Raw genomic sequence first — 21,545 nt, 5'->3', positions numbered from 1 at the left:
TCACATATTTAAATAGGCAGTGTCAATTCTAGCTTATAGGTTGTATCATGGTCAGCCTTTTCTTTGTAGTTCTCAGTCATTCAAGGTAAGCAAGGTCTCTTTTTATTACAACTATCACTCTTAGAATGGCTGACCACCTATGTTTAAGTGATCTTTGTTTCAGATGAGTTATTTCAGTTTAAAGCACAGTAAGATTTGTCACCAGCAAGCATTTAAGGTAATTGGGTACAGAGTTACTAGAAATCAGTACATTTCATTTCTTTAAAAAAAATTATTTATTTTTGAGATATAGTTGATGGAATATATTATGCAAGTTTCAGGTGTACAACATAATGGTTCACAGTTTTTAAAGGTTATACTACATTTATAGTTATTATAAAATGTTGATTATATTTTCTGTGTCGCTCAATATATTCTTGTAGCTTATACATAATAGTTTGTATCTCTTAATCCCCTGTGCCTAGACAGTGCCTTTCTTAAACTCAGGAGATCAACTGAAATAAAGTAGAATTTGTATCATATTTATTTACCATATAAAATAATATAAGAGGTGGATTTTATAAGTTCCTAAAATATTTAATCATAATGACAATGTGTAAACTTTATGAGGGAGAAAAAGTTTATTTCTAATTCGTACATCTGAAACTTTTACTTGGCAAGGAAAAGACCAGATAGCCTCTCAGAATATCTTTACACAGAGCTTTCAGACTACTTTTCTCATACTTTTATTTAACACTTTACTATTTTGAGATTGTTTAAGATTTATACACTAGCAAAGCTCTTCTATATGGACCAAAAGGTATATCTTTAGAGAAAAGTTTGTCTTATACATTCACAATCTATTAAACACCTTAAAACCATTATCATTTATATTGGCAAAATTAGCCTAGGTATACAAAGTAAAAGCTGAAAGGCCCATATTTCAGAAAATCAGAAACAGAAACTAAGCTTGATGAAAATGAATGATTAAAAAATACAATGAAAATAAACAAACATCAAATGGACAACTGGAAAGTTTGTTCAGCAATAGTGAGGTGGGTCAGTGTTCCCATAGGAAGCAAAGACCAAGGCATAGTGCAGTGGAAGAACTGATTTCGGCTGTAATGATAACCATTAGTCAAATATCCCTAAGTTTGTTCTCTTCTATTCCTGTATTCTTTAAGTCAACACTTAAGGAAACCTAGATATAGGTTGATTGTTTCTGTGGGCCTCCCAAATGTTAAAGAAAAAAAATCAGTTTATCCACTAACCAATGTTTTATAGTTCTCAGTGTGTAAGTCTTCCACCTCCTTGGTCAGGTTTATTCCTAGGTATTTTATTTTTTCGGTGCAATCTTAAAGTTTTTTTAACATTCCCTTTCCGATATTTCATTGTTAGTGTAAAGAAAAGCAAACCAACTTCTGAATATTAATCTTGTATCCTGCTGTTTTGCTGAATTCATTTACCTCGTAGGTTTTGTGTGGAATCCTTCAAATATATAGTATCATGTCATCTGCATATAGTGACAATTTTACTTCATCCCTTCCAATCTGGACATCTTTCAATGTCTTTTCTTTGTCTAATTGCTTTGGCTAGGACTACCAATAATTTGCTGAATAGAAATGATGAGAGTGGGCATCCTTGTGGGATTTTAGTGGGAAGGCTTTCATCTTTTCATCACTGAATATTACATTGACTTTGGGTTTGTCATAAATGGCTTTTATTATGTTGAGATATGTTCCCTCTTTACCCACTTTGGTAAGAGTTTTTGTTTTTTGTATCATGAATGGATGTTGAACTTTGTCAAATATTTTTTCTGCATGTATTGAGATGATCCTGTGGTTTTTGACTGCTGTTAATTTGCCAACATCTGCTGGATCATGGAAAAAGCAAGAGAGTTTCAGAAAAACATCGATTTCTGCTTTATTGACTATGTCAAAGCCTTTGACTGTATGGATTACAATAAACTGTGGAAAATTCTGAAAGAGATGGGAACACCAGACCACCTGACCTGCCTCTTGAGAAACCTATATGCAAGTCAGGAAGCAACAGTTAAAACTGAACAACAGACTGGTTTCAAATAGGAAAAGGAGTACCTCAAGGCTGTATATTGTCACCCTGCTTATTTAACTTATATGCAGAGTACATCATGAGAAACGCTGGGCTGGATGAAGCACAAGCACAAGATTGCCAGGAGACATATCAATAACCTCAGATATGCAGATGACACCAGCCTTATGGCAGAAAGTGAAGAGAACTAAAAAACCTCTTGATGAAAGTGAAAGAGGAGAGTGAAAAAGTTGGCTTAAAGCTCAACATTCAGAAAACGAAGATCACGGCATCTGGTGCCAATCACTTCATGGGAAATAGATGGGGAAACAGTGGAAACAGTGTCAAACTTTATTTTTTGGGGCTCCAAAATCACTGCAGATGGTGACTGCAGCCATGAAATTAAAAGACGGTTACTCCTTGGAAGGAAAGTTATGACCCACCTAGATAGCATATTCAAAAGGAGAGACATTACTTTGCCAACAAAGGTCTGTCTAGTCAAGGCTATGGTTTTTCCAGTGGTCATGTATGGATGTGAGAGTTGGACTGTGAAGAAGGCTGAGCACCGAAGAATTGATGCTTTTGAACTGTGGTGTTGGAAAAAACTCTTGAGAGTTCCTTGGAGTGCAAGGAGATCCAACCAGTCCATCCTAAAGGAGATCAGTCCTGGGTGTTCATTGGAAGGACTGATGCTGAGGCTGAAACTCCAGTACTTTGGCCACCTCATGTGAAGAGTTGACTCACTGGAAAAGACTCTGATGCTGGGAGGGATTGTTGGCAGGAGGAGAAGGGGATGACAGAAGATGAGATGGCTGGATGGCATCACTGACTCGATGGACGAAAGTTTGAGTAAACTCCGGGAGCTGGTGATGGACAGGGAAGCCTGGCGTGCTGCAATTCATGGGGTCGCAAAGAGTAGGACACGACTGAGCGACTGAACTGAATGTGGTATATTACACTGATTTGCATATACTGAATCATCCTTATGAATTTGGGATGGATCCCACTTGGTCATAGTGTATGATCTTTTTTATGTACTGTTGGATTCAGTTTGCTAATATTTTGTTGAGAACTTTTGAATCTATATTCATCAAGCATATTGGTTTGTAATTTTCTTTTTTCTTTTTGGTGTTCTTTGGTTTTGGTAACCAGTATGATGGGGTCTCCAGAGACTAAAGTCAGTTTATCCACTTTACAGTTTTGGTTGGGAGCCCTTAAGATTGGTGATTACAGTTTGATAATAAAAAAGTGTCATGTTAGCAGAAGCTGTAGCAGGTAACTTATTCAGTGCTGTATATAATCACTCTGTTTTGTAAATGAGAAACAATGCTGCTTATTAATTCTTTATATTGTTGTAATACAAGGTTAATGTGTGTGTATGCTTAGTCGCTCAGTCGTGTTCGACTCTTTGCGACCCCATGGGCTACAGTCCATGCAATTCTCTAGGCCAAAATGCTGGAGTGGGTAGCCTTTCCCTCCACCAGGGGATCTTCCCAACCCAGGGATCGAACCCAGGTCTCCTGCATTGGAGGTGGATTCTTTACCAGCTGAGCCACCAGGGAAGCCCAATACAATGTTAATAGGTTCATTTAAATATCTAAGTAGTTTTATTAAACACAAAATGCTTCACAGTAATTTATCTATGATTCTCTGTAGGAAGTATACAAGTAATACAATCAAGATCCATAACTAGCTTTCTACTCTTCCTTTCATGCTTCCAGTGATGGAGAACATCATACCGTTCTCTTGAGACTGTCAGTCTCAATGCTGAACAACACCAGGTGTCAGAGTTTTCCCTTACACTGAATAAAATTATCTTCCCTATAACATCGACCTATTGCTCTAGCCTTGCATTTCACAGTTAAAATAGAAAAATCAGTATTCCCTCTCTCATGTGACAACTCAAATTATGTATAGACAGCTATTTTGTTAGATATTTCCCCCTACTTTTCTAATCCAATCCCTCAAATTATTCCTTGCCATGTACTCGTTTTCCTGTTTTTATAAAAGAGATTGTTAATGGGTTGAATTGTGTCCCTCTTAAAAGATACGGTGACTTTATCTGGAGACATGGTCTTTGCAGAGGTAATCTAGTTAAAATGAGGTAATTAGGGTGGGCTCTAATCCTATATGACTTGTATCCTTATAAAAATGGGAAATTTGGACACAGAAACAGGCACGAAAGGAGAATGCCAGGTGAAAATGAAAGCAGAGATCAGGGTGGAAGTTAGGAGAGAGACATGCAATGAATTCTCTCTCAGCCCGCAGAAGGAAGAACCCTGTTGACACAATGATGTTCTGTTGTTTAAGCTATCCAGTTTGGTGGTACTTTGCTGTAAAAGTCCTAGCAAACTATATATACTACATTACTTAGAAATGTGACATAAAAGGTTAAGGAAATTTTCTACAGCCGAATGCTTGGGTTTATATATGGGTGAGAATAATTCTTTCAAAAAATGGTAAAATGGGTATATTATTACTTGAAAATATTAGTGCTCTCTGCAATGAAATATTTGAATACATTCTGAAATTAAATTCTCAATTACTGGCCAGCACAAGTCTATTGGGTTTAGATTCTTCTTATGACTTTTGTTTTCATGATTTTTCTTTTTTTATGTAGCTCTGCTTTTGCAGAATTCATGAGACTGTTAGTAGTAAAGAAAGCAACATGCTGGTAACCCTTGACTCTGCATTCAAATCCTAATATGCCAACAACTTTGAGGCCAGGAAAACTGGAATTTGTAAACCACATTTCATTTATAAATTTAGAAAATAAGAACTATGAGAGTTGGTATGCAGAATAAGAGATTACAGAAATTATTTTCAAAGTGTGCTGCACCAACAATTGTCATCAATTTGGGGAAATTCTCTGTACATTCTGAAATAGACATTAATTTTGAAATAGTATTAAAAATATGAGAATGATCAGCAACAGTATTTTATCTAGAAAATTCTTAAAAGATATCCCGAGATGCTTTATGAATTTCCATATCATTATGGCTTATAATTTCTCCCACAGAAGCAGGAAATAGTAAACAACAAAGCCATTTTCAGATGGGGATGCTGAGGGCATTGTATCTTGTAGAGCATCACTCCAACAGAACCAGGCAACATCTGGAGATTTTTTGGCTGTTGTATCTGTGGGAGTTGCTACTGGCATCTTGTGAATAGAGGCCAGGGATGCTGCTAAACCTTCTACAATGCACAGGACAGCCCCCTCCAAGAAAGAACTATCCAGTCTAAAATTTCAATAGTGCTAGCTTAAGAAACTCCGACCTATTTAAAGGATCTTCCAATGAAATATGCAGAAGGAAATGGCAACCCACTCCAGTTTTCTTGCCTGGAGAATCCCACGGACGGAGAAGCCTGGTAGGCTACAGTCCATGGGGGTCGCAAAGAGTGGGGCATGACGGAGCGACTTCACTTTCACTTTCCAGTGAAATAAAAAATACTTTAAATATCAATATAAAGAGCTGTATATTTTAACATTAGCTAGTCTGATCTTTACTTAAAATAATCTCTAGCCATTGTTAAATAATTCCATTCCAATTGCAACCCTTGTCTCTGACCGCTGTATCTTAGTAGGACATTTCACCTGAATTTTAGTTATAGTGGCTTTTGTTAATTTCAACATGCCTGAAGCTGGTAAATTTGCTTCAGTAATAGGGATAACTATGCTTAAACTATTAACAGACAGTTTTGTAAACATAAAGATACTTATAACCATTTTTATCTTTAACTTGTCATTTAACTTGAACCAAAGTGGCAGTTTAAAGCAAATGCATGACCAATGACAGAAATAAGCTCATGTTCCTCTAACAAAGACTCAGCAGTAATCTTCTCCATGTGATGACCAAAACAGTAATATCATATTTAAGATATTTAAGTTACCCATTTATACTATTATTATTGTAATATACTGTTTGTTTGGGCTTCCCTGGTGGCTCAGATGGTAAAGAATCTGCCTGCAATGTGGGAGATCTGGGTTCAATCCCCGGGTTGGGAAGATCTTCTGGAAGAAGGCATGGCAACCCATTCCAGTATTCTTGCCTGGAGAATCCCCATGGACGGAGGAGCCTGGCAGGCTCTAGTTCACGAGGTCACAAAGAGTCGGACATGACTGAACGACTAAGCACACATAGCGTTTATTTAAACATTTAAATCTATACTGAAAAAAGAGAATATAAAAATCTCTGTGCTAAAATTATTTTAAAAAAATACACGGAGGTCCAGTGGGTAAGACACCGTGTTTCCAACGCAGGTGGCACAGATTCGATCCCTGGTTGGGGGACTAAGATCCCAAATGCCATGTGGCAGGGACAAATTAAAAAAAAATCCAGTGGAAAAAGAAATAGCTAATATAGCAGCAGTGACAAAAAGTGGACAAAAGCAAATTGTTTCTGAAATGAAGGCTGACAAAGGAATCTTGTTGGAAGTTTTGGCCTGTGCGATGAAAACAAGACCAAAACGTTTAGGATGTGTTTTCTGTCTTAATTAAGGAAGACAGCAAAAATGACTGTTGCAGGACATTCACAGAAAATTACTTGTTTAAGATAGTTAACTTTTCAAATTTCTTTGAAAATATCATTGTTCCTATTTTCCTTATTTTCTCATTACCTAAAAGCAGTAAGTATCCTATTCTTTTAGACATCACTCAGGAACATTTAAGTGATTTACATGATGAACTCATCAAAACTGATAAATAAAGTTATTATTAAAATCTACCTTAACTTAATTGAAAGAAATTATTTTAGCCATTGGAATTCCCTGGTTGCTGTTGCTGCTGCTAAGTAGCTTCAGTCGTGTCCGACTCTGTGTGACCCCATAGATGGCCTCCCTCCAGACTCCTCCATCCATGGGATTTTCCAGGCAAGAGTACTGGAGTGGGGTGCCATTGCCTTCTCCAGAATTCCCTGGTAGCTCAGTGGTAAAGAAGCTGCCTGTAATGCAGGACACGTGGGTCAGGAAGATCACCTAGAGAAGGAAATGGCAACCCATGCCAGTATTCTTACCTGGGAAATCCCATGGAAAGAGGAACCCAGCGGGCTATGGTCCATAGGGTCGCAAAAGAGTTGTACATGACTTACAAATAAACAAGTCATTTTAGCTATTATTGAGATTTTACCAAAAGGAAGAAAAATCACTAGTAAATTGTGACTTCCCTAAAAGTTCCCAATGATTTAAAAATTAATCAAGATATTTTTCACTAATTCTGTCATAATCTTAACAAATATACATACATACAAAGGGTAGAAGCAGGTTACTTTTATAATAATACATTTCAGGAATGAAACGGGCTTGGACTAGAGTAATGTTAAGTAAAGGTGATGAGAATTGGCTGAATGCTGCATAGATCTTGAAGGAGTCAACGAGATTTACCGTAGTATTCAATGTAGAGAACAATAGAAAAAGAAAAATCAAGGATGATGCCAAGTTTTTTTAGCCTGAACTAATGAAGCATTGAGTTGTCAATAATTGAGCTGGGCAGGCTGCCAAAGTCAGATCAAAAGGGCAATTCAGGGGTTCAGTTTTGGATAGCTTTAGTTCCAGATGACTTCTACTGGGTTGGTCAAAAAGTTTGTTTGGGTTTTTCTGTAATGTTTCACAGAACAAACTTTTTGGCCAACCTGATAGATGTTTCCATGCAGACTCAAGCAGTTAAAAATACATATGATCATGAGTTTAGCAGACGTCTGGGTTGAAGGTGTAAATTAACGAGAGCCCTCAAAGGAGTGTGGATAGAAAAGAAAAAGGCTGAGCCTCTGGAGACATGAATTTTAATAATTCAGGGCATGTGGAGGAATGTGGCAAGAGATTAAGTAGGGAGTGGCCAGTGAGTGTAAGAAGAAAACAATGCAAGCAAGGTTTCTGGGAATCCAAGTGAAGGAAGTATTTCAAGGACAGAAAGAGCAATTGTATCAAAAGCTGCTGATAAGTCAGAAGAGGACCTACTCTTTTGGCCACGTGGAGGCCACTGCCAACCTATGGAAGGGTACTTTTAGTGGAGGAGTTGATGGCAGAGCCTAATTGGTATGGGTTCAAGAGCGACCCAAAGGATGAGTGGTGAAGGTGTATGTAGACTGTTCTTTTGAGTTTTTTGCTTTAATGAGAGGAAGAGAAATAGGTAAATGAGATGGAAAGTAGAGAAGACTGAGAGAGAGGTTTTTATTTATTTTTTAAGATGGGAGCAATAATGGCATGTTTTCATGCTGACAAGAAAGATAAAGTGGAGAGGGAAAACGGATGATGTTGGAAACACCCGCTGGAGTATGGTTTTTAAGGTATGTAATTTAGACTCTAAAGATACTCACTAAATACAATGGAAGAGGACCAATTAAAGAAAGAGAACTGAGGTTTTACTACTACTGCCAGATAATAAAATTATAGTAAAAGGAAAACTAAAATGTGTTAAGATGTAAAAAGGGAAATGCAGATTTATGGACTTTAAAGGGAAGTTTCTAAATTTATCTAAAAATTCTATATGAGAAAATAGTACTAATTAAATATTTGGAGTAAATATTTTATATCTAGAAGTGAAAAAATCACAAATAAAAAATGAACAAGTTGAACTCTAAACTGCATTAAAACTATGAACTCTCTGGATAATTTAAAATATCTAAAGAGAAGTATAGTTAGATTTAGAAACACACTTGCATCAAATAGGACTTAAGGTTAATTTATTAGGTAATGAAGAGTGAAAGAGGAGAGTGAAAAAGTTGGCTTAAAGCTCAACATTCAGAAAATGAAGATCATGGCATCCGGTCCCATCACTTCATGGCAAATAGATGGGGAAACAGTGGAAACAGTGTCAAACTTTATTTTTTTGGGCTCCAAAATCACTGCAGATGGTGACTGCAGCCATGAAATTAAAAGACACTTACTCCTTGGAAGGAAAGTTATGACCAACCTAGATAGCATGTTAAAAAGCAGAGACATTACTTTGCCAACAAAAGTCTGTCTAGTCAAGGCTATGGTTTTTCCAGTAGTCATGTATGGATGTGAGAGTTGGACTGTGAAGAAAGCTGAGTGCCGAAGAATTGATGCTTTTGAACTGTGGTGTTGGAGAAAACTCTTGAGAGTCCCCTTGGACTGCAAGGAGATCCAACCAGTCCATTCTAAAGATCAGTCCTGGGTGTTCTTTGGAAGGACTGATGCTAAAGCTGAAACTCCAGTACTTTGGCCACCTCATGCGAAGAGCTGACTCATTGGAAAAGACTCTGATGCTGGGAGGGATTGAGGGCAGGAGGAAAACGGGACGACGGAGGATGAGATGGCTGGATGGCATCACTGACCCAATGGACGTGAGTTTGAGTGAACTCCAGGGGTTGGTGGTGGACAGGGAGGCCTGGCGTGCTGCAATTCATGGGGTCGCAGAGAGTCGGACATGACTGAGCGACTGAACTGAACTGAACTGAAGGAGTTCAGACAAATAAGTAAATTATTAAGTAGCCAAGAGATTAATGGGTAAAGTGCATAGATTATTTGTATATGACATAATTAATAAATATTAGGACAAATATTAATTCTAATAAGAAAAATGCAGAGGAAAACAATGTTATATTCATTAGGAAAACATAAAAAAAAATTAAACCTTCCCAATATGGCTACACTGTGATAGAAACAGTACTCATACCTTGCTGGTGGTAGTGTAAAATATTAATATTGTTTTGGATACTAATTTGGAAAAATTGACCACAAAGGTCACAAAAATATTTATAACCTTTGATTCAGAAATACTCCTCTTGGATATTTATCCTAAGGAAACACTTAAAAAGTATATATAAATGATGTCCAATTCAGCGTTATAATTGTATTATACCATTACCTATGATAATGAAATACTAGAAATGATCTAAAAGGAAAATTAAAAGATCAAAGAATGGCTATGAAAATTATGAATAGTGGCCTGAGCAAATGGAAGATATAAAATAAGATTTCAGGGCAATGTAGGAGATGCTTATCATACAACAATAAACGGCAGTGTAAAAATTACTTTTACTATACTGTTAATTACCACTATGTAACCTACACAGAAAGACAAAGAAAAATGTAAACTGAAAATAGTTTAAATGTTCAGTATGCTGAGACTGTAGGTGAATATGTTCTTCTCGTTCTGATAATAACTACTAACATTACTGAATACTTACTATCTACCTGATGGAGCAGAATGAACATTATATATGTGAACACATTTAATCCAATGGGGTAGACAGCAACCAATACTAAACGGCACAGCTGATATTTGAATTCAGACAATCTGTGTTCGGTCCTGATCATAACGACCAGCTATGCTGTAGACACAAATCAGAAAAATGGGATTTCCCTCAACCTCTAAGAATCATGTTTTAGAAGGTTATGGGTATCACGTTTTATATTACATATAATATCATTTGGTAGTCTCAGATTACTATCAATAATTGCTAACTAACCTTTCAATTTTGCCTGTAAAAATAAAGCAAGCTAATTTTAAACAGACTGGAAAAAAATGAAAAATCCTTACAGTGTCACAGAATGCTACAGCTATACAAAACAGTTTGGAGATTACCAGATCCTTCTACCTCTACAGAGTAAGAAACAGAGGTTTATAATCAGTGCGAACTGACTAAAGATCATGCATCTGGTTAATACAACCAAAGCTAGTTCTAAAGTCCAGGTTTCCAATGATAATATTAATGACGATGACAGTCCAGTGATATTTCTTGCTACACCATCTAACTTCTCTCCCTCATAAAAACAAAAAACCTATCTATATACTAAGTTCAAGTGCATAACAAATATCAGGCGCAGTTGGTGTGTTTTAGTTAAACTAAATATTGACAACAGTTTTAAGTAGTAAATATTATAATCATTTTTAAGACGATGAAACACAGATTTAGTATGTTGCCCGGGTCCATTAACTGGCATCCAGGGCAGGGCTGATTACCAAGTCAGTGCTCTTCCTAGTAAGGGTCTGTCACTGGGCTAGGGAGAAAGTGCTCACGTACTCAGGGAGCTCAGGTTAAAGAGGGTCCTTGTGTTCCTTGTTCATATCGCCCAAGGTTCATATGGAGAGAACTGTCTGATCTTTCTTTAGGGTCAGGACTAGTTGGCTGTTCCAGAGGATTAGAAGAATGCAGTAAATCCTATCTGCGAGTGTGAAAAGGTTTCCAAGTTTGTATAAACCCTGGGGTTGATCCTTCATGTTCTTACTCTTACGTGTGATCAAGGGAGTAGAAAACGTTCAGTGCTTAGAGAAAGAGAAACTGAGGAGCAGAGGGACAAAATATAATGATGCTTATATTCCCTGGCAAGTGTGCTTTTTAATATGTTAATAGTTCAAGGGCTCAAGATATAAACTTCCTGACACTTGATAAATACATTCTCATGACCTTTTCTCCCTCACTATTATCTCCCTTTCCTTTGCCTTGCACTTTTAATTCTGTACATTCTAGCACTGCAGGCTTTAATCCTCTCTCCAGTTAGGGAACTCCTTAAGGGGTCTCCCATCTTCAGAGTCTCACCATTCACAACCATCTCATCTAATGCACAGAATCTTCTAAAGCAAATCCATGGCTGCCTAATAATAGCTATCACTTCTCCGTGAATATTCCTTGAAAACAGGCCCCAGCCTACCTTTGCAGCTTTCTCTCTCCCCAGTCCCTAAGTCCTCAGTAACTAATCTGGGCTTTCCCTTCTCAATTCTTTGGCTCACAGTGACCAGTTTATCTGGGATCCTCTCCTTTTTCATCTTCGGCTGTCTAAAGTCAGTCCGTCTTTGAAGGCGCACGTCAAATGTAATCTCCCTTGCTTCTTCTGATTTTCCAACCAGATACAATCCTTTCCTTGTCTAAACCCTATAGCTCTGGGTGTAACTCTTAGAAGACTTCACCCTGTACTGCAGGTATCTGGTATTGCAACCATCAGTTCCATTAAGATTGGTCATACATTATCAACCCTTGTGTTCTAGATAGCACATAGAAGACATTCATACTCATAATCAATGATCAAAAAAAGAAAAATCTGACTTTGATGAATGCAAATTAAATAAGTGCTTCACAATTTTCTGTCAAAGAACTGGTTAAAGGAACCCCGATAATCAAAAAAATACAAACAAAACAACGCGACAATATCTTAACTGGATACTTGATTTTCCAGGCACTGACACAATTGATAGACACCTACTAGGTCAGGAAAGTTATGTCTGTGTTATGAAAACGTAGACTCAAAAGAAGGCCCCAAAAGGCAAAAAAACAAAACAAAACAAAACCCTAAAAAACAAAACTTTAAGACATCTGTGGTATTATTTCTTGATTTTTAATTTTGTACAGATGAACATGGGACCCTCTGAAGCTAACTAAAAACTATACCTAGGAAGAAGAAAACTGCATTCAGACAATCAAATTACACATCTTGAATGCTATTGTAAATCAAGTTAAACAGGACTACTATGCGATTGATTCACTCTCAAAGAAAAAACAAAACAAACCCAAAACAAAACACAAAACAACAGAAAAATTAGCTAATTCTGATTGAGAAATAAATGAGCAATCTGGCAATGTTCTTTCTTCCACATTATAAAGCTAATCGGAGAAGCCTGCCACCTGAAAACATTTCAGAAAGGTACAGAGATAATACTCCTACAGAGATCATGATTAATGAATCCATGGGCCCCTGGCTATAACTACGTCACTGTTGTTTACTTCGTGACTTTCGTGTTCCAGGTGGGGGTTAAGTCAAGAAGGATTGGAGGAAATCAGTTTAAATGGTAGTCCAACCTTTACAGAGTAATCCCCACAACTCAACTAATTGTTTTCGTATGGGCCTGTAACACTTAGTGGTAAAAGCACAATGAAATGAATGGATAATCTGAACAAAGGCAAGAGGCACCTGCAACCTCTCAATCCCTTTGCAAATATTTCCACCACGACAGGGCCAAATTCTGGGATCCGTTCGAGCAGGCGAGTGTCACCATTCAATAATGAGCTCCTTTCTCGATAAGCTGTAAATCTCGGGGCAACTGAGACCCTTCCTAAGGATCTGAGCTGGGAGCGGTCTCAGATTTTTAGACAAATCTCTCCTCCTACCACACGTGACCGAGAGGCAATCAGCGGCCCTGGGAGACCCGCAACGCACGATACAAAGGCTCGGCGCTGCCACGAAATCCTCAGGAGGATCGCCGAGCCTCCCGCGCTTAGCTTCTGCGGAGCCTGCGCAGGGCGCCGCCGCGAGGCGCGCCGCTCCCGGGCCCGCAGGGCGGTGCCGCGCAGCGCGGGGAGAGGGAGCAGGGAGCGCGCGCCGTCTGCCCTGCGCGCCTGCCCACCCAGCGCCGCGGGAGCAGGGCCGACGAGCCGCACGCAGTCCGGCCGCACCGCAGCAGCCGGGCCCTCGGCCGACGCAGGGAGCTCCGCAGCGACGTGGACTAGGGTGAGGAGGCCGAGGGCTCCCAGACCCCGGGCAGGCCCGAGGCCGGGCCAGCACACCCCGCCCAGGCCCGGGCCTTCCCTTCTCCTCCCGGCCTCTGCCGCCACCCCCGGCCTCCAGGGCCTCGCGTGGGGGCGGAGGGGCGCCGTGAGCGACACTTACACCACAGCTCTGGAGATGATCCAGGACACCATCTTCCCAGGGGCTTGGGCCCCACCTCGGGGGCGGGTGGGTGCCGAGGGTGGCGGACCAGGCGGCCAACGGCAGGCCGCGCGCCCTCCGGCTCCTCGCACTCCCCGGGGCCGCGCTGGCGCCCTCGGGAGCCGGGCCCGGTGTCTGCGCGCGGCGGCCGGAGCTGCGCGGCGGTCGGTCCCCCCCACCCTTCCCCGCCCGCCTGCGGAGCCGCCGCGGAGCCAGCCAGCCCCGCCCCTACGCTCCGCTGATAGGCGGCGGCGGCGCGTTGGCCGAGGCCAAGTCTGGGTTGCCCGGCTCCGGGGGCTGGGCTGCCGGGACCCCTGCCCGCGCCGGACGGCCTTGGGGCCTGGATCCTTGGCTCTAACCTCCCTGCTCTGGCTCCTTTCGTCCAGCGCGTCCACCAGGCGTAGAGGGGAGAGGGTAGTGAGAGGCTGAGGAAGGGGACTTGGGGGTGAGGGTTGTTAATATCTGTGTGAAAAGCAAAATAGTAGTCGTGGAAACTCTCTCTCTGACAGAATCCTTTTGGACCAGGCCCTAGATTCTGGAGAGGAGAAATTTTGAGATGTGTTTAGCTACATCGGTGTTCTCACTGTTTACTGAGGCCCTGGACATCATCAAAGTACCGCATTTTCAGGCAGAGGTCGGGAGAATCGTTGCACAGGCCTGTCAGGAGTCTCCTGGTTTGTGGTGCAATGCAGGGAGGGGCAGAGGAGGAAAGCCTTGATTTCAAGTTTGCAGTAGTGAGTGTGTAGATAGCACTGTTCTGGGCCTCTTACGACATCTTCCCATCACAACATCCGCAAAGCCTGTATTACAAACACACCTCTGACCTGCCAGATATTCAGAGTAAAAGTTGGGCTTAGGATTTCTGACCTGTCTTGCTATTTATAGCTGTCTGTTTTTTTGGGAAGTTGGGTTACTGCTCGCACCTTGCAGGTCTCGCAGGTGTCTTAATTTCAGGAGGCAGAATTTAAACTCTGATATTTTTGGTGGCAATACCGAATCGAGGAAGTGATCTTGAAATTTAATTCGCATCTTTTTTTTTTTTTTCCTGCTAAGATGGTAATAAGAGATAATTCTAGTATTCAGATGGTACGAAGAATAAAGGATGAAACGTGGGCTTCAAGCCTTTAATTAAAAGTTCTAGGAAATATAATAGTTTGTTTTGTGACCATATTGTAATTTATTCTTTTTGTTCCTCAGTTTCCCTGTAGTAAAAAGAGATCAGTAATACTGCAGTTTATCTCTTGCCTTCCAGGGGTGACATGAAGTACGCAAAATACATTTTATAAAATTCTGCCACTTGTTTGAGAGAAAATAAAAAACGAATAGGAGATAATCTTGAGTTCTTTTAAGGTCCCAGGTTCAGTACATTAGTAATGTTTTTGTTATGCAAGGAATGAAATCGGAAACTCCTTTTTACTTTTGGGTAGGCTTTTTACTCTTGGGTCGCAAAGAGTTGGACACGACTGAGCGACTGAACTGAACTGAGGCTCTTTTTGCTTATTTATGCATTTTAAGAACCTATATATTAATTTCAGGGATCTCATTAATGAAAATTTGCATTTGTCTGGAATCATTTTTGGCCATTATTCAGCATTATTTGAAAATCAGATGTGCCACATAAATACCAGTTTTCTAAAAAGTTCTCTTGCCCAATAAAACTCAAAGTATTTGAATGGCATTCAGATTCCTCCACAAACTGACCCTAAATGTTTTTACAGCGTTAATTTTTCCTGCCCTCCCAGTCTCTAATGTATTTTTTCCCTTACCTTTCTTCTCTGAACCAAGCTATATTTTCATGCTCTGTGCCTATGCCTGGACTTGATGTCCTGATTTTCATAGTTATTCATTTTCTCCAGGCCCCTATAATTAATTACTTGAATTTCTATTTAATGCCTGTAATTCTGCTTTATATTGTGTTTTAGCTAGGTCTGACCTACTGAATGGTAAAATGTTTAAGGACAGGTGTGGTTATATTAGTTATTTGTGTTTTCCTATTCTCTAGGATAGAGTAAATTACCCAGTAAAAATTCAAATAATGTTTTTTAAAACTTTTACAACTCAGAGCCTAGGTAATGTTTATTCCTGTCTAGTACACTGGAAACTGAGGTTTAGAGAACTCACTGCCAATGACCACATAACTTACAGGTGATAGAACTGGAACTCAAATGCATATTTCCCAAGTGTTCTTTACATTGTACTGTGATAGTCGAATTGTGTTTAAGACAGTAGGTCCAGATGGAGGTTCCCTCTAGGGGGAGGTTTGGAGGTATTTTTTGGGGGTTGTTGGAATGATTGCAGCTAACCACTAGCGTTTGATGGGTGAGAGCCAGGGATGCTATATACTCTTTCTAGGTGCACAGGCTGTCCTGAACAAAGAATGTTCCCATGTTTTGCAAGGTTTAAGAACACACTGCCTAAACACACACACACACACACACACTGCCTGACATTTGTGTAATATTTGTACTTATCTGAATGTAGAACCTCTGTTTTATGTATAAAGCATGATTTTAACCGCTACTGAATTTTCCAGTGTCTATTTCTATATGCAACTTGTAAAAGAAAGATTTGTTTTGTTCACAGTTTGATCAGGAGTTGTTTACAGTTTTGGAAAATTGTGTCACAAAGTACTTTGTATTCATAGCTTTCATGGTTAGCTGGTAATTACTCTTGTATGTTTTCTAGTTCCGTTTTGTTTCAAGATTAACATGCTGAAATACGTATCTTATTTTAAATGATTTTCATTTCACTTTTCCATCCATATTTTATTTAAGATAGATACATGGGTTTGTTTGAAGTCTGTAGGGAGATTGTTTTTAATTTCATTTCTGGGTGATAAAGCAGAAGCTGGAAAATATTTTATGAAAGGGGAACATCAAGCCTGATTTGGTTGAGAATTCTTAGTCTAAACAGACTGTAATTTCATCTGAGGAGTTGCCTTATGTGAGAAGAACCCGGAGTTTAGTAGTGGGTGTACTGGGCTGTGCCTTGATAGTTGAGATCTCCAAGTAGATGGCTTTTAGATTAGTGCTTCATGGTGTAAGGCAAGGCTCGGAGACGTGGGAGAAAAGGGAATACATGACCTGCTGCCTTTTAACGGGTGGTCTCTTTTGGCATACTTGAGACCATTTCTTGTTTAGAAGATGGAAAATTGTTTCTTTAAATACTAAACTTAATTGCTTTTTAAAAAGCATATTGCTAATATTCATTTGAGTGCTTCCTTCACTGTGTTCTGCAAAGACTCTTTTCTTTGGGTGTTGTGTTTAATCATGGTGGGATGCAGCATATTTAGGGCAAAGGACATTCTATCAGGAGACCTTTTTCTAATTGCCATTCATGTGATGTTTGGCAAGTGTATCTTTGTTTCCTGTTAAATGAGGATAATATTATGATAATCAAATGCAAGGGGTTTTAAAGAGTAAGGGTAATTAGGCTATTAAAAAGAATTGATTTTTCTTCTGCATTTTCACTTTTAGAGTTCCTGGGAGATATGTGGAATATGTGTCTCCTACATGTTAAAGGAGCTGATTTATTAGAAAAAAAGAGTGGGAAGGTACCTCGGAGAGCAGGTAGTAAGAGAATTACAGAGTACAGGGATAGTATCTAATCTATATAATTAATGAGTATACTAATGAAACTGAATACTAGGTCACCTTCCCATTTCTGTTGGTGGAGTATTTTCCAGTGCTTGAAAATATTTTTATGTATAGAAGGGCTAAAATCACTAGCTTTTATAGTTTATTAAAAGTATAGTCTACCTTTAATAGTTGTTTAGAAAATGACATGAAGATCTTAAAGAGAATAACTTAAAAGACAAAATCTGTTGTTTTTCCATCTGCAGCTAGATGAATGTTTTTTACCTGTTAGCTAGTTTGCTTTATGGTATTATGGTTACAACAGGCCAGTTTTGGCATCTGAATCAAATTATAAAGAATGTTGAAAATACCGTAATTGAATTGCATTAGAACAGAAAGATTAGATTCTGAATTAAGTATTTGATAATTACTAGCGAACATTTGATGAAGAAAGCAAAATGCATCTGCCGGTGGCTGGGTCTAGGGAATGTCTGGGTCTAGGGAATGCACGTATCTGAGGCTGTTACACATTTGAGGTAGTAGCTTTGGTTGCAGTGATGAAGGATTTAGACATATTTCAGGTACTTTAGCTGTTCATTTAAATCATAGTTCCCAGGTTTGAAATCAAGGTAGATCTATGATTTCAGGTATTGTTCAGGTACATATTGGGTTGTTATGATGTAATTTACAGAGAACTGAAATATTTGGTAATTCTATTATGTCCACTAAGCAGAACCTTAAACAATTTTTGTCGATAGTTTTGAGTGGTAGTTCAAAGAACATGGAATACAATTCGAAAGGGTAAACAATGTAAAGTGAGTCTTCTTTTATCACTTGTCTCCAGCTGTCCACTTCCTTACAAGGCCTATCTCTGTTGCTGGGTTTTTGTTTTTGTTTGCTGAGAGTCAAGTCTTGAATAAGAGTTGTATATAGGTATTTAAGATAAAAGTAGAATTTTACATCAGTTGGGACATGATGTAAAATTTCGTAAATGATTTTTGTGACAGCCAGCTAGCCATTTAATAAAATCTGAAGAAAAAGTAATTCTTGATGGATAAGAACTGTAAATGTAAAATCTAAAAGTACCATGAAAGTATAAAAAGAGAACACATGTGAAGGCAATGTAACCTTGATAATGAAAAGGCCTGTCAATGTGTGCCGTAAAATCAGAAACCAAAGGGGCAAATTTCATAAGATTTGATTGCATAAGCATTTAAAACTCTATGTCGTCAGAAACAATATAAACAAAATTTCAAGACAAATGACAAATTGGGGAAAAACATTCGTAAAACCAAGGGTTAACATTCTTAATATACAAAGCACTTGTTAAAAAACCATTAATTAAAAACATATCGCAAAACTCAGAATATCTTGTTTCCAGTCTGGCATGTAAGAAGGAGCTTTAGGAGTTGCCACTGTGTTCTAACAACAAGTAAAAAGCTGGACAAACTAAAAAAATTAACAGCTCTTTTTAGATGCTTCAGAGAAATGAGGTCATAAACATCCTCCCAAATTGGGAGAGAGGCAGTACAGAGAATTAAAACTCACCAGAGTGGAAACCTCTGCAAGGATCAGTGCTAGGGTAGGAAAGCCTAAACCATAATTGAATCTGGAGACCCAGTGTGGACAGCTCTTGAGAGTTAAAAGCTGCAGGAGAATCCGATCTTCACAGTTGATGTGGGAGAAAAGTTTCTCCCTGCTGGAAGTCGGCAGGGGAAGGAAAAAGAAACCATTTTGAAATACACCAAATACTCTTTGAAATACTCTTTTTAACAAGTTATGCCCTCAGGAGAAACTATTTCACCGGAACCTGACCTAACAGGGGAAAGGGAAATACTCAGCACCAGGCTAGATCTAGCCTTCCACCAGGGCTTGCCTCCTTCCCTCTCCTTACCTTACCTTGAAACTCCTTTATGTAATTACCACCGTCCTTTAAAAAAAAAAAAAAAAAAAAAAAAATTATTCCTGGTTCTAAGAAAGCATGTACTCCTTGCTAAAAATCACTTGAAGAAGCTCTTCATCTTTCCTTTCCTTCCAGATCCTCTGGGCTCTTCCTTCTTCTCCCCTTCCCTAACACTTTCCTCCCTTACTGTATCCTGTTTTTGAGACTTACCTATTGTTACTTGTGACTGTAGTTCATAGATTTCCGCCACTATGTAATATCCATCCTGTGTAGTATATACAGTATATTTTTCATTCCAAATAAGGATATTTTGGATGTTTAAATTTTTTTTTGCTCCAACTGCTTATGTGAAGGTTTACCTAAGGTGTGTAATACGTAAAGCATCACGTTTAAAGCATATAAGCATCATATTTTAAAAATTGTAGATATTTTTATGTTGTCATCCTTCCTAGTAAGCGTCTCGAAAGCAGGAATTGATGTCTTCCACATCTCATCCTGCATTACCAGCCTTACATATAAGAATAAATGTTTGCTTCATTAAATTGAATTTTGTTCTTTACTGTTCATGCAGCACCCTCTTGAAAACTCAATATTCTATAAGCCTCGAATTTCAAAAGAGAGAACTATTGGGAATCAAAATACTTGGCGATGTTATAACATGTGAAAAAATTGCATTGAAAAATTTCAACAACTTGATCAAAATACATACGAATTAGCAGGGTAACAAATGTCAAGAATTCTTATCTGACAGTTTTAAATTGGAACATTCTTAAAATATTAAGCTATTACTTTAGTTTCTCTTTCTAGTGACGGAAGTAATAACCCCTAGTTGGTTGTGTAATATTTAACTAGTGTTTACAAGAAACTTTTATTTCAGAGGTCTAGACTAGTAGGAATAATGTAGTTAAAAAACTCTAAAAGCTAAAACTGGTTATATTTTTAAACATTAGGGAATGTTTAGCTTTATGTTATAATTTTATTATAGGACTTATACTTTAAAAATTTTTTATTTTATATTGGAGCATAGTTGGTTAACAATGTTGTGATAATTTCAGGTGTACAGCAAAGGACTTGTACTACTGTATTTAAAAAAAAAGCTGTTGCTCATAGGGTCTTATTGGTACCGTGTTGAATAGTTTCTTTTTTTTTAATATAAATTTATTTATTTTAATTGGAGGCTAATTATTTTACAATATTGTAGTGGTTTTGCCATACATTGACATGAATCCGCCATGGGTGTACATGTGTTCCCCATCCTGAACCCCCCTCCCACCTCCTTCCCCATCTCATCCCTCTGGGTCATCCCAGTGCACCAGCCCCGAGCACCCTGTCTCATGCATCGAACCTGGACTGGCGATTCATTTCACATATGATAATATACATGTTTCAATGCCATTCTCCCAAATCATCCCACTCTCGCCTTCTCCCACAGAGTCCAAAAGACTGTTCTATACATCTGTGTCTCTTTTGCTGTCTCACATATAGGGTTATCGTTACCATCTTTCTAAATTCCATATATATGTGTTAGTATACTGTATTAGTGTTTTTCTTTCTGGCTTACTTCACTCTGTGTAATAGGCTCCAGTTTCATCCACCTTGATAAAGAAGCACTCTCATGCTTTTTATGTACCTATCCTGGGCCTGGTACATTGGTTTTAGTTCAAAATAAGTGTTGCACCAAGGAGCCTGGATTTTATAATCCCAGCTCTAGCTTGTTAAACTGACTTGCTCAGGTCTAATCATTTGTATCACTGGATTTCTGTTCCCTCATCTACAAAACAGGTAAAGCTTTAGACTGCTTATTTTTATAGGGTTATTAAGGTAATCCTTTAGACTGCTTGTCTTCGTAAGGTTATTAAGAGACTTAAACAAGGACACGTAAGAAATCCCTTTGTAAACTGAACTCTATAATCGGGATATGAGATATTATTTTTAGTTTAGAAAAATCCAGAAATACTCAAGACCACTTTTTGTAGTAGGGGGAACACTGAATTTGGGGAAAAATAAACTGTCATGTATGGGAAAAGGAATATGTGCAGATAACCACAGCCCAGGATAATGTGCCAGGCAAAAATCTTTACTGATTTTGAAGTTCATAGGCAAGGAAGAGATTGGTCTGTCTGGGGGAAAGGACACTGATGCTTTGGAAGATGATAGGCTTCCCTTGTGGCTCAGCTGGTAAAGAATCTGCCTGCAATGTGGGAGACCTGGGTTTGATCCCTGGGTTGGGAAGATCCCCTGGAGAAGGGAAGGGCTATCAACTGCAGTATTCTGGCTTGGAGAATTCCATGGACTATGTAGTCCATGGGGTCGCAAAGAGTTGGACATGACTGAGCGACTTTCACACACCCACACTTGAGTAGAATCATGTACGAGTAGAAAAGAGAACACGGCAGAAAGTCTCGAAAGTTCAGTGTAATGCTGGGAAACTCCTCGAA

The 21,545-nt window shown here is 38.8% G+C and overlaps 2 protein-coding genes across 2 annotated transcripts in view; one reads left to right on the top strand and one right to left on the bottom strand.

Annotated features, from left to right (window-relative positions):
- REEP3 (receptor accessory protein 3) overlaps positions 1-13,770 on the bottom strand; it is a 99,967-nt gene extending 86,197 nt beyond the window's left edge. The window contains exon 1 of the mRNA XM_006054766.4: positions 13,591-13,770. Coding sequence (XP_006054828.4) covers positions 13,591-13,622 — 32 coding nt within the window. The 5' untranslated portion in view covers positions 13,623-13,770. The remainder of the gene's footprint in view (positions 1-13,590) is intronic.
- Positions 13,238-21,545, top strand: part of JMJD1C (jumonji domain containing 1C) — a 317,595-nt gene continuing 309,287 nt past the window's right edge. The window contains exon 1 of the mRNA XM_025285105.3: positions 13,238-13,431. The gene's annotated coding sequence lies outside the window, so the exon portion shown is untranslated. The remainder of the gene's footprint in view (positions 13,432-21,545) is intronic.

Source organism: Bubalus bubalis, chromosome 4 (genome assembly GCF_019923935.1).
Source record: "Bubalus bubalis isolate 160015118507 breed Murrah chromosome 4, NDDB_SH_1, whole genome shotgun sequence".
Classification (NCBI taxonomy): domain Eukaryota; kingdom Metazoa; phylum Chordata; class Mammalia; order Artiodactyla; family Bovidae; genus Bubalus; species Bubalus bubalis.
The sequence above is the reverse complement of the archived record's forward strand: the minus strand, read 5'-3'. Positions and strand labels throughout refer to the sequence as shown.